The 13,935-nt window shown below is 42.2% G+C and overlaps 1 protein-coding gene across 1 annotated transcript in view; it reads right to left on the bottom strand.

The window, feature by feature from the left end:
• Positions 1-1,670: 1,670 nt before the first annotated feature.
• LOC144694891 (serine protease HTRA1-like) overlaps positions 1,671-13,935 on the bottom strand; it is a 35,878-nt gene continuing 23,613 nt past the window's right edge. Inside the window, exons 6-9 of the mRNA XM_078565622.1 lie at positions 6,991-7,105; positions 6,215-6,272; positions 5,721-5,816; positions 1,671-2,801 (exon numbers count right to left, since the gene is read on the bottom strand). Of these exons, the coding sequence (XP_078421748.1) occupies positions 2,636-2,801; positions 5,721-5,816; positions 6,215-6,272; positions 6,991-7,105 (435 nt within the window). The 3' untranslated portion in view covers positions 1,671-2,635. The remainder of the gene's footprint in view (positions 2,802-5,720; positions 5,817-6,214; positions 6,273-6,990; positions 7,106-13,935) is intronic.

Raw genomic sequence — 13,935 nt, 5'->3', positions numbered from 1 at the left:
TGCTGTGCAGTATCCTGAGCATGTGAAAGGAGCACTATATCTGCATGTCTTTTCTGATGCAGTAATTTGTTAATTGCCTGTGTATATTGTGACATGCAGCAAATAGATACATTGTATCTTGACTATCACTATTCATGGTGGCACCTTAATTGCCAAATACTTGTTTCACATTAATAATCCCCTGCAGAGATACTTCTTTATATTGCCTTCCTGCTGATTATTATTGTCCTGAGCACTTCTCATTTTTAAGAATCTGCTTCCTATATTGTGCTTTAGGAAAGGGACAAAAGATTTAGAAGGTTGACCTTGTTTTTCCAATTCAGCTGTACAATTAATGCAGCTGTAAAGTGGTGCGCCACTTACTTAACTTCTGTTACCAGAGTCTGGGGGAGTATCAATCCAAACTGATAGATTTAATGAATAAGAACATTTTTCTTGCAATGAATGCCAACCAAGAATGGACACACTGTTATTTTCAGCCTTTCCTTGGCTTGTTGTTCAATTGCTTGCTCCTTCAAATAAACATCTGTCGTTCTAAACGAGGCAGAAAAGTCAATAGTTCAAGGTTTTTGAAGTAATGCTTCAAATCATTTGACATTATCCAGTAATGTATTGTTGATTATTCCTTGTGACCATGTCACCCTTTACTGTACAACTTGCTATCATTAAAAAAAAGGCTCATTCCCATTAGGCTTTAAGAAAGACACATTGGAAAGTGTGTGCAAGACAATGGCTTGAGGCTCAGCAAGGAACACAACCCAGGAATAAGTAAGAGCAGCACCTAAGGCAGGAGGAAACTCTTTCGAGTTACCAACAGTCACAGATTGCAACTTCTTTCGAGTACAATCACAGTTCTTGGTTTTCCGGGAGTGGGACATGAACCCACAACCTTCTGATTCAAAGGTGAGGGTGCTATGAACTGAGCCACAGCTGACACTGCATCTGCCAAGGGCTGAGGTCAATGAGTTAGTTGGATAATGGTTGAAGAGAGGAATTTATTCAGCTCCAAGTCAGAAAATGTGATAGTGGCTAATATTTCTTACTTGCTCTCAGCCTAAAACCAATGGAACTTTAATGTTTAAGAAACACTTCAATGTTTGGTCCTTCTGTTAATTAGTTTAAAAATAATTAGCATCATCGATTCATATGTTTGATCCTGCAAATTAACAATGTTGCAAGTGTGTAATTGGTCCTGTCTCAACAATGGAGAACTGCAAGTAACAACCAAACTGCACTAATCACGACAAGCAATTGCAGTAATAGGTACTGGCCAGTTTGTCACTTTGGAAAGCAGAATTATTACAAATCACTACAAGTAGAGACCAGTGTACCAGGATACTGCTGTGTCCCATGGTCAGAATACTTCCAAAAGGTTACATCTGCACTGAAATAGTTGGTGGGGGGAGAACAGGCAGAATAATCTCAACTGTCAAATGACTGAGTGATGAGTTAAGATGGTAAGGTGGTGGAGTCACAGCAGCTGTTGCTAGATTGGATTGGGCTGAATTTTAACACCCAAAAGGCGGTGCATTTGGGCTGTGTCAAAGGTGAAAATGCAAGAAATTTTAAAACCCGCCCACTTAACAGAGGTGTGCCGAGAGATAGATCCACTTATGGATTGCCTTCAATCATGCAACCATTCTATTTTTAACCACAGACTGCCATGTTTTACATGCCTTGGGAAACTTCATAGTTTAATGATGGTGAGAATCCATGAGATAATGGCCTTTACAGCATCGCTTTTGAGACAGGAGGATCTGGAGTCTTTCATCTAAATGCAATCAACTACCCGGTAAACCCGACCCCTCCATTCCCACAAGCAGGACTTCCCAATCACCATTTGAACCCCCCTCCCTCCATCATCCCTGCAGCATGCAAGCCGGATTCTCCCCAGCCACAATGATATCCAGCAATGGCAGTCGGGACCACCTGGGCCTCCTTCTCCCCATTTCTTCACAATCTGGACCCCTGGTCTAGAATGAGATTCCCGCCCATGATCTGGATTTCCACCCCGCTTCCCCCCCTGTCCTGGCAATCTGGACTATCCCTGATGGTCTTGTTCACTCCACATGTGCATCCACTTGCCTTCGTAAAACAGGCTTTTCAGTTGCAAGGCTTTCACCGTGTTAGTCAGGCTACCTGTGGCTGGGACTACATCAAGACAGTTTAATTCTGGATATTGAACAATCCATTCTACTAGATTTCCAGACCTCACAACAGCTCCTTGCAAACCCTAGAGAGAATTTGCAACCCCTACTCCCCCCAGTTAAATCCAGGGCAGAGTACCAGATCTATGAGCTTCAATCAGTCCAGTAGCTTGTTTCATCTTGGACTTCAGTTGTTAAAAGTAATAGATATTATTCAAAATAGAAGAACATTCATCGAGATATGCAACAGGAAACACTCTGAAGGTTGGATTATGCTACCTTCTAAAGACAGAGTAACTGCAGAATTTTTTTTAAAAGATGTGACAATGTAATTCATCTTTTTTATTTATACCTACAAAGCCCTTAACCGCGACATTTGACACTGAAGTTTTTTAAGAGACTACTGGTGAACAAAATATTCAAGTAACAGCATTTAAATCTGATTACAATGGTCTGCAATAAACTTTTTTTTAAAAAAAGCTTTTCTTCTAATCAATGATATCAGGTATTACAGTGATAATCAAGTCTTCGTTTCCACGGCGCACAACAAGGGCCAGAGTGTCGTTGTTTTTAATTGCTTCGCTCACTTGTTCTGAAGAAGTGATTGTTTGTCCATTGATGCTGATAATGATATCACGGTCTTTTAAACCAGCACTGAAAATGAAGATTTTTCAAGAATTATGCAAGTGCAGTTGTACATAAATATGCAAAGTTCCAAAAGTCAATAATCAGGGCCATGACAATGAATTGTACAAAAGAACTGGATGCTTTGCTGATAACATCATGGGTATCAGAAGCCCTATAGTTCATGGCAAGATTGCTGGTTAACCTACTGTAAAATCAGTTACTTTGGAAAACAAACCATTTCATCACAGAAATATAACCTCTGACCCTTTTTGACAGCACTATAATGCAGTGGTGATGGATCAATGGACCAATTAAAAATATAAGCTAAGATAGAAATGAATTTCAAGTGTTCCTTTGCTTTTGCTTAACTTAGCGAACATCTCCATTGAAATGGAGGACACAAAGGAATTTCCCATGTTAAGTATTTGTAAGAAACATTAAAAACTAATTTACTCCCAAAAAAAATTGCACTTGTTAAATTGGTTTGTGTCAGGGAATGCAGCTCTGCACCTGATGTCACCGCTTAGCACTCCCAGGTTAGATACAGCATACCCAGTAAAGTTGAATAAAGCTTCCTCGATGCGACCCCAACAATATGTCTCAGCCTATTGCTCACAAATGCACTCATGACTGCAGGAATAATAATTCTCAGAGTAGAACTGTCTGATTGAAATTAGACTGAGAAACTGGATCCTCGACAGACAGCATACAGTTGACACTTAAATTATTCTGGGGTGCATTTTAACCCAGGTCCAGAGACAAGAAAAGGCAGCTTCTAACCCCCCCCCCCCCCCCCCCCCACCCCCACCCCCCCCCCCGCCACTACACTAGCCAGATTCTCTAGGTTGCACCTTGTGAACTAAAAGTCGATGGATGGAACTGCCCCCGCTGACCATGGAGATCTCTTTTCAGATTGCAATGCTTGAAACTAGTATCCAGCCAGTATCCAGCTGACAGCAGAAATGGTTAGTGATGGTAAAAATTCATCAATGAACTGTAACTACTGATAAAATTCCTGTTGCCTCACACAATTGTTCCTTTGCTTGTATCCCCAGTAACCATGTTGCTAATGCTTATGGATCAGAACTGAAAATCTTATAGCTGCAACAGTGGCAAATCTTCTGTGTCTTTTTCTAATCTTACCTGATGCTGTCAAGTGATTTTAGAGAGTACCCAAGCAGATTTGTTCTGTATCATATAAGCATAATACTGCACATGCTCCCTTTTCCTTTTGTTCCATAACATTTTTGTTATTGAATCTTTCCTACCCTGTAACCCTGACCTGCCCTTTTGTTTTACCTGACCCTCTTCCTCACCTGACTCCCCGCCACTTTTCAACAGCATAAACCCAACACATTTCTATCTCTCTTCAGTCCCAAAGAAGAGAAGAAGAATCATATTGGATGCAGAATGTTAACTCTGTTTCTTTCTTCACAGGTGCTGAGTTTTTCCAGTACTTTCTGTTTTTCTTTCAGATTCTGGCTGGAATTGCAATATTGAGGGTTTGAATGGCTTGACTAAGAGTCAAACTCTATTGAGTTCAGTGCTCGAATTTTGCCTTATTTCCACCGGTTGGAACATGGAATCAAGCAGTAAACTGTGTCAAGAAAATATAATAATTCTCATCCTATTATTGGAATTGATTGTAAAATAGAGTAATAGTGGGATGTGTCTATGTGTGTGTGTGTGAAATTTAATTAAATTAGAGACAGCAAGCCTGGGTGATTTGATCTAAGAAGAGAGGATAGGTTTGAAATGTTAATTAGATAAACATGGGGAAGTTTAGAAACTGTGTGTTTATTTTTCCCAAAGATTACCGGTAAAACTTAATGCTATGAGAGGGTTTTATTATCAGGCAGACAAAGTCCAAAGACATAGTGAAACAATGGGTATTTGCATTCAAAGAGAAAGATATGTACAAAGAAGGAGCAAGAGCTGTGTGTAAGGGAAGGCATTTTTAAGATCTTACAAGTGTGTGAAAAAGCCTTCAGCCTCAATGCCTCAAGCTGCTGTCTTCAAAGGACTGAAGTTAAGAAAACTCACTTGGACATCAACTTGTTCAGGGTATCATGTTTCTTTGCCTGGGTCTTTTAAAATCTATGTGTCTTACTGTTGCCTTAACAGAAGTGTAACTGGGAGTTAGATTGATTAGGGGATCTAGAAAAGATCATAGCAGTAATTTGCAGATCTATGTATGTATCTAAAGTCATTTCTTCCATTAATAAATGTTTAATCTAGTTTTGTAAAAACTTATAAGACTTGGTGGTTTTATTACTACTGAATTCAGGGCACGTATCTCAAAATTTATACAAATTGCAAAACAAATTGTGGCAGTTGTTTCAAGTTTCTCTTTGGGATTTGAACAACTCAGCATTTACCATCTGCTGTGCCATAACAACTTATATTGTTCTGCACAGTAGGAGTATCTTGGTTGATATGAAGTGGTATAAAAAGTTGCCTATCATTTCTACAGTCACAAAGCTATCTAAACTCCAAATGGAATTAATTTTATAACACTGAGTATATAAATATTTTGCAACCATACGCATTCCATTCTAAACTGAATTCCCTCTACCTATGCACCGCAAACAGGATTGATTTATAAATCAGACAGCCACAGCGCAGCTTACCATTTGTCCTCCTCTGTTCAGCATATACCTGTATGTCTAGAAAATAGCTAAACATCACAGGAGGTGTGATCAGAAATGCTTGCCAGTACTGTAACAGAACCAAATCCCATTCAAACTCTGTGCTGATGGTTGCAAAAAATAGTTCAATGGCTTGTATAACAGGAGGGCTTGGTGTGTTGATATGGGCAATCAACATCTGGTGAGCATTGTTTCATCCATGGCTGTGCCACTGAATACAACCAATAAATAAGTTCTTAATATGTGTGGATTTCAAGACCCTTGCATCTTGTCACTTGCCTTATCTTATATCTCCTACCTTGCAGCAGGTGTTGCTGGAATGACTTCAAATATATAAACCCCAGCAGAAACATCTGGAAAATCTTTGTCACGCATTTTCAGGTCATGTAAGAGACTGAAATGAAATGGAAAATCATTAGTCCTCTATGATCTCTGTAACTAAGCTGCATGCACTGAAATTTTCAGTATTGTGCTAGTCAAATCCAGCAATTTCAGGATAAGTTCATATTATGGATCTTTGCAGTGAGAAGGATAAAAGCCAGCATAGATGGTTGCAAAATCTCAAGCACTAAATTTCTCAATGGTGATGTGGTAATTCATTTCCTTCAATTAGCCTTAGTGATTGCTTCAAGCTAGTCCTCCTAATTGTATCAATAACACTCCTGCTCAAACGAGCATTAAAGAACAGCAGTAGAAGTGCTTGGTTGCGGGGATAAAGTGAAGTGTATTCTCCAAGACCAAAGTCTTACAACAAGTTTAATGAGTACTTGAGAGCAGGTACTCAACACTTACCTCGGTGTCAACGCTACCATTCTTATTCCCATATACTTCTTCTTAGGTGAAGAGTTTTCTGTTGGTACAAAAACCAGAATTGGTAATTCCCTGGCATATTCAAAATGGAGGATCACGCCTACTTATTGTGATATACAACACAGGAAATATGACAACACAGATTCCTGCTTGAACTCAGCTTCACAGCTACTAGCAGTGATACTTTCCTCAAGCATCCAGAGTCTAGACACTGTGAAGTGTTCAGTACTGGGGGGAACATCACAGCCTTGTTTGATCTCTTCCTCAAATGTAATTTTCAGCCAGAGCCGCTGAGTACAGGTTCAGAAGCTGTGTCGCTGGTTCCATTTTCCCCATTTTTTGCCCACCACAAATTGTACTGCACTTTGTCCTGTGCTAGAATGGCTGGGATCAGTTGACTCAGCGGAGACGAGGTGTAAAATGTGCCAACAGGTCACATATCAACTAAACCATTGGTCCTGGGGGTAGAAGGCACCAAGAGTTTGTGCTTAAACGAAAAGAATAAAAAACAGCTCCTCTCTACATGCCACACTTCTTGTGGAATTTTAAAAACATAAGCGCACCACAAATTGAAAAGCCGTTTCGTGTTCTTTCTGCTGATTTTACAGTTCTGATAATCAAAACCAGTTGAGGTTTTTCCACCTCACAGTTGGTCGCCTTCAAAATACACCAGTAGGAGCAACAATGGTGTGCGATATAAAAGTCAACCAAGAGTCTGTTTATAATCAGTAATATGCAATTAATTTACTGACTCGTACCTTTTAGCTGGCGGTCATGCGATTCTGCAAGGAACTGCTGAATTCTTTTTGCGGGGATTGCAAAAGATATCCCAGCTGTCACTTTAAGTGTGTTAATGCCAATGACTTCACCATCCTGCAGTGTAAAATAGTTGATAACAAAAATACATTTTAATGAAATTGCTTGGCTAAGGAAATGCTTCTTGAACTTCTGATATCTGGAGGGGAATTTTAACCCTCAAAATTGAATAAGTTTGGGATGGGTAGTTAGTAAGAATGTAAAATATTTCAAACCCTAAACCCAACCTGTCCACTTCTGGTTTTAACAGAGGTGGGATGGGGAGGGGAGTGGTGGTGGGTGACCAACCAGCTCTCAATAGGTGGGTCTCTCATTTAAATATTTAAAAGATGCTGCGTGCCTCAGATTTTTTCTTTGTTCCAACTTGGACACAAGTGTCCACGTTTCCCAGCCCCAGGTAACCCAGCAGCTAAAGGGAGGCAAGAGTCAAAAAGGTCTACAGCACATAAAAAGGCCTTTTGACCCATCGAGTCTGCGCCGGTCAAACAAGTACCTAACTATTCTAATCCCATTTTCCAGCACTAGGCCCATAGCCTTGTATGCCATGGCATCGCAAGTGTACATCCAAATACCTCTTAAATGTTATGAGGGATTCTGCCTCTACCACCCTTTCAGGTAGAGAGTTCCAGATTCCCACCACCCTCTGGGTGAAAAAATTCTTCCTCACATCCCCTCTAAACCTCCAGCCCCTTACCTTAAATCTATGCTCCCTGGTTATTGATCCCTCCACCAAGGGGAAAAGTTCCTTCCTGTCTACCCTATCTATGCCCCTCATAATTTTATACACCTCAATCATGTCCCCCCCTCAATCTCCTCTGCTCCAGGGAAAATAACCCCAGTCTATCGAATCTCTCCTCATAACTAAAATTCTCCAGCCCAGGCAACATCCTGATAAATCTCCTCTGCACTCTCTCTAGTGCAATCACATCCTCCCCATAATGCAGATTCCAGAACTGCACGCAATACTCTAGCTGTGGCCTAACCAGCATTTTATACAGTTCCAGCATAACCTCCCTGCTCTTATATTCTATGCCTCGGCTAATTAAAGCAAGTATCCCATATGCCTTCTTAATCACCTTATCTACCTGTCCCGCTACCTTAAGGGACCGGTGGACATGTACAGCAAAGTCCCTCTGATCCACGGTACTTCCCAGGGTCCTACCATTCATCATTTATTCCTGTGCCTTGTTTGTCCTGCCCAAGTGCATCACCTCACACTTACCCGGATTAAATTCCATTTGCCACTGATCAGCCCATTTGACCAGCCCATCTATATCATCCTGTAGTCTAAGGCTATCCTCCTCACTATTTATCACCAATTTTCGTGTCATCCGTGAACTTACTGATCAACCCTTCTACATTCAAGTCTAAATCGTTTATATATACCACAAACAGCAAGGGACCCAACCCCGATCCCTGTGGAACCCCACTGGACACAGGTATCCAGTCACAAAAATATCTGTGGACCATCACCCTCTGCTTCCTGCCACTCAGCCAATTCTGGATCCAAATTGCCAAATTGCATTGGATCCCATGGGCTCTTACCTTCGTTATCAGCCTCCCATGTGGGACCTTATCAAAGGCCTTGTTGAAGTCCAAGTAAACTACATCAAATGCATTGCCCTCATCTACACACCTGGTCACCTCTTCAAAAAATTAAATCAAATTGGTCAGACATGACCTCCCCTTAACAAAACCATGCTGACTGTCCTTGATTAATCCCTGCCTCTCCAAGTGTAGATTAATTCTGTCCCTCAGAATTGCTTCCAGTAATTTCCCCACATCTGAGGTTAGACTGACTGGCCTGTTCCCTGTTTTTTCCCTTCCTTGCTTCTTGAATAACGGTACCACATTGGCTGTCCTCCAGTGCTCTGGCACCTCTCCTGTGGCCAGAGAGGTATTGAAAATTATTGCCAGTGCCCCTGCTATCTCCTCCCTTGCCTCACTCAACAGCCTGGGATACATTTCATCCAGGCCTGGAGATTTATCTACTTTTAAGCCTGCCAGACCACTTAGAACTTCCTCCCTTTCTATGCTAATTTCTTTAATTGTACCACAGTCCTTCTGCCTGATTTCCATACCCACGCCGTCCCTCTCACTTGTGAACACCGACGCAAAGTATTCATTTAGAACCCTACCTGCATCTTCCGGCTCCACACACAAATTACCACTATGGTCCTTAATGGGCCCTACTCTTTCCCTAGTTATCCTCTTACTCTAAATGTACTTGTAAAATAACTTTGTATTTTCCTTTATTTTACCTGTTTTTTTCATGCCCCCTTTTTGCTCTTTTCCTTTTTAAGTTCCCCCCTACATATTCTATACTCCTCCAGGGCTTCCGCTGTTTTGAGCCCTCAGTATCTGCCATAAGCCTCCCTTTTCCTCTTTAGCCAATCCTGCATATCCCTTGACATCCAGGGTTCCCTGGATTTGTCCCTTTGTCTTTACTGGAATATGTTGGCCCTGTACTCTCCCTATTTCCTTCTTGAATGAGTCCCATTGCTCTGATGCAGATTTACCTAAAAGTAGCTACTCCCAGTCCACTCTGGCCAAATCATATCTGATCTTATTAAAATCAGCCTTCCCCCAATTTAGAACTCTGATTTCTGGCCCATCCTTGTCCTTTTCCATAACAACCTTGAATCTAACAGAGTTATGATCACCATCTGTAAAATGCTCCCCCACTGATACCTCCGCCACTTGCCCAGCCTAAAATTAAGTCCAGGACCGCCCCCTCTCTTGTAGGACCTTCTACCATCTGGCTTAAAAAGCTCTCCTAATGCATTTTAAGAATTCCACTCCCTCAAACCTATCACACTATGACTAACCCAGTTAATGTTGGGGAAGTTGAAACTCCCCCACTATTACTACCCTATTATTTTTTCACTTCTCTTAAATCTGCCTACATATCTGCTCTTCTATTTCTCTCTGACTGTTTGGGGGCCTATAGTACACTCCCAACAATGTGATTGCTCCTTTTTTTGTTTTTCAATCCTACCCATATTGCTTTATTTGAGGAGCCTTCTAAGATGTCATCCCTCCTTACTGCTGTAATTGATTCCTTGATCAATATTGTGATATCCCTTCCTCTTTTACATCCTTCCCTGTCTCGCCTGAAGACCCTATATCCTAGAATATTGAGCTGCCAATCCTGCCCCTCTCTCAACCATGTCTCTGTGACAGCAATGACATCATATTTCCATGTGTTAATTTGTGCCCTCAACTCACCTGCCTTATTAGTCAGACTCCTTGCATTAAAATAAATACCATCCAACCTTGCCAAGCTCCCTTGTGCCTTAACTGGCCTATAATTTCTAAGCCTTCCAGACTCACTTGCTCTCTGTTCTAATTCTGGTTGTGCATCTCCCCCGGCTGAACCTCCTCACAGGACCCCCTCCCCCTGCCAAGTTAGTTTAAATCCTCCCCAACAGGTTGGGGTGCTGCATGGAAGAGGTAAATGCTTTTCCAGCACTAACTGTGGGCCAGGAGAATCTGGAGTTGTGCCTCCATGCCTCTCCCAAATCCTGCCCCCTCACCTTTTGATCCAGCAAGCAAACTGTTAACCTTGAGCAATCAAAACCACCACGCCTGCAACCTCCCCCCACACTCTGTTCATGAACTTCCCCTCCATGAACTTCTCCCTCCCCCAATCTCTCAAGATCATTGATGTCCTTCCCCTATCCCTCTGGCTGCCTTCCCTCTTCCCACAGTCTCTCCAGACACCCCCATCGATGTCCCCTTCCCTAACCTCCGATCTCTATTTCCCTCCCCATGTTCACTGGCTGCGATCTTGTGTCACTGGCCTACCTGCCCAATAACCTGCCAGCCTGTCTCTCAATCTGACTGGCTGCTGTTGAGAAACAGATGCAGTGTTTGGAGTGGGATTAGATGAGTATCAGAGGGTGTATGCAGGGATCAGTAAGTGGCAAAGTCACTGGAAGGGATGCCATCTTCAATTAACAATTAGCCTTTCGTACTTTGAAGGTAATATTTTTTGGGTAGAATGAATTATCATCAAAAAAGATAACTATATCCTCATGTTAAATTCTGCAGCAGTTGCGGGCACCACCTTCTTCCAGTTTTCCTGACAGCAAAACTGCCCCCTCCTACTACCTCCCTGTTAAATATTAGGGCCTCAGTATTGTCAATTCTTGCAGAAGGTAAAAATGGTATGATGTAAAATTTGTTCAAAGACAAATTAGAACAGCTAAGAAGCTATTCTACCCAAAAATCATTGCCTTAAAAGCATGAAGGCTAATTGTTTATTGACGACAGCATCCCATCCAGCGGCTTTGCCAGTTATTGATCCTTGTATACACTCTCTGATACTAATCTAGCCCCTGCTTCCCACACTGCACCCTTTAGCTGCTGCTTCTGCCATTATGCCTCTGTTCTGTCATCGCTGGCTTTAAAAGCCTTTTCTTCAACCAGGCAGAGCCTACAACCTAGCCACTACTACACGAGACACCCTGAAGTATCTTTCTGAATGTATCATGACCACAGAAATGGCACTCATTGTCAGCTTATGTAACATTCTCACTTCTGAGTCAGAGGATTATGTGTTTAAACCCTGCCCTAGAGACTCGAGCACAAAAGCAAAGCTGACACTCCAGTGCGGTACTGAGGAACTGCTACACTATCCGAGGTACTGTCTTTCGATGAGATGTTAAACTGAGGCTCCATTTGTTTTCCTAAGCGGACATAAATATTCCATGGCCATTACTTCAAAGAAAGGGCAATTCTCTCTTGTGTTTGGCTATTGGATTCTAGTCACTAGTTTGGTTTAACTTATGGATCCTGGTTGCATGCTTATTTCAGGATGCCAGAGTTGGTACCATAGAGTAGATCAGCAGACTGTTCTTAGGTAGAACATTCTATTATTTACAAGGAACTCAGCAGCTACACTTGTGTGTTAACAACTCAAACCCTGTCTCTACATTACAGACTCTAACTATAGACGACTGACTGCTAAGGTAGTCCGCGCTACTCTGCTATTGGATACTAAGATCATGTGATCTTCCATATAACATTCCTCTTAAAGGTATATTACACATCAGATTACCACATCCCTCCCCCTTTACTCAGAAATACATTTTACAGTTACAATTACAATTTTTCTCAAAATATCAAATTATTTACACATAAATAATTTACAAATTCAGTCTTTCGGGGTTTCCTTATGCGTGTAGAATGTCTCAGCTGTACAGCTTCAGATGTTTTGTTAGGAACCTCCTTTTCTGGTGTTGTCCGAACATCAGGTTCTTTGGTGGGCACCTGCAAATCTACTTCCTCAACTCTTTCAGGTACAGCCGACCCTTCAGACACATCTGTACTCAATTGAGTTCTTTCCACAGGAGAAGTTGATGCAGTTGTGAACACTGGAGTAATCATTTTTTGGTACTTTATTTCTCTCCTCCTGATATGATCCACATGTCTCCGAATGACTCGGCCTTCCACTTTCACGTGGGAAGGAAGAGGTCCAGTCACTGCATTTATTTCGCCTGATAACCACTTGGGTCCTTCTCCAAAATTCTTCACATATAGGGCAGAATTTTACGAGTCGGCGAGCGGGGGCAGGGCCCGCTTGCCGACGCGTAAAATGATGCGCGGTGATGTCGGGGGGAACTCCCGACGTCACTGCGCCCCATTTAAATTTTCAGGAAGGCGGGAGCGCTGCAAAATCAGCTGCGCGCCCACCAACCTGTCAATGGCCAATTGAGGCCATTGACAGGGTCAATTAAGTAATTAAAGGAGCCCTGGCGGGAACTAGAAAAAACATGAAACATCATCCACGGGCGGGATGAGGTTTCATGTAGGCTTTAAAAAAATTTTAATAAAAATTTTGTAAAAATTATGGACAAGTCCCAACTCATGTGACATTCACATGAGGGAACATGTAAGGGAAATTTTATTTTTCTATTTTTATCTTTTTTACATGTACAGGCTGCACTTAGCCTCAGGGAGATGAGTGCGCTCTTTCATGCTCATGCACGAAAGAGCGCACTCTCGATTTTGGGAATCCACCCCCGCCCGCACAGGGAGCGCATAGCACTTCCGTGCGGACATCACGCTGGGTGGGCCTTAATTGGCCTGCCCACGTAAAATGGCAGTGTGCCTCCGATCGGGGGCGCCGAATGGAAGGGCGCCCGTGCACGCCCGCCCATTTGAGGAAGTGTGGTACGGTTAAGTTTTTACATGAGTAATACTCTTGAGGCTGATAAACTGTTGAAACTCAGCACTCATAAATGCCATGTTGTTATTTGATACGACCACTTCTGGTAGTCTGTTGATGACGAAATTTTGACGTAGCTTGTCAATTGTAGCAGAAGATGTTGGTGACTTCACCTCACATATGTCCATCCATTTTGAGTGAGCATCAACAGTAAGGAGAAACAGTGTTCCCATAAAAGGTCCCACAATAGTAAGTCTGTAATCGCACCCATGGCCTTTCTGGCCACTCCCAAGGGTGTAACGGAGCTCTGCAGGTAGCTTTTGCACTTGTTGACACTGCATACAACTCCTCACTAAGCTCTCTATTTCTCCATCCAGGCCACCATAGATAGCTGTGGGCTATGGTCTTCACTTGGGAAATTCCTGGATGTGCACTACGTAGTTCAGTTATCAGTGGTTCTCATCCTATTGGAGGAACAGTCACTCGAGCTCCCCACAATAAGATACCATCCTGACTGGTTATCTCATATCTTCTGTGAAAATACGGTTTCATTTTGTCGGATCTCTGCTCTTGTGACCGACAATGAAGAACTTGCTCATGTACTTTGGATAAGACTGGGTCTTGACTTGTTCAATCTCTGATTTGTCTAGCACATACTGGTGATGAATCTAAGAAGTTCAATAATAAAACCAGTCCTTGAGGAACTGAAACATCC

The sequence above is a fragment of the Cetorhinus maximus genome, chromosome 20 (genome assembly GCF_964194155.1).
Source record: "Cetorhinus maximus chromosome 20, sCetMax3.hap1.1, whole genome shotgun sequence".
NCBI classification, from domain to species: domain Eukaryota; kingdom Metazoa; phylum Chordata; class Chondrichthyes; order Lamniformes; family Cetorhinidae; genus Cetorhinus; species Cetorhinus maximus.
This window is presented reverse-complemented; position numbering and strand designations above follow the sequence as displayed.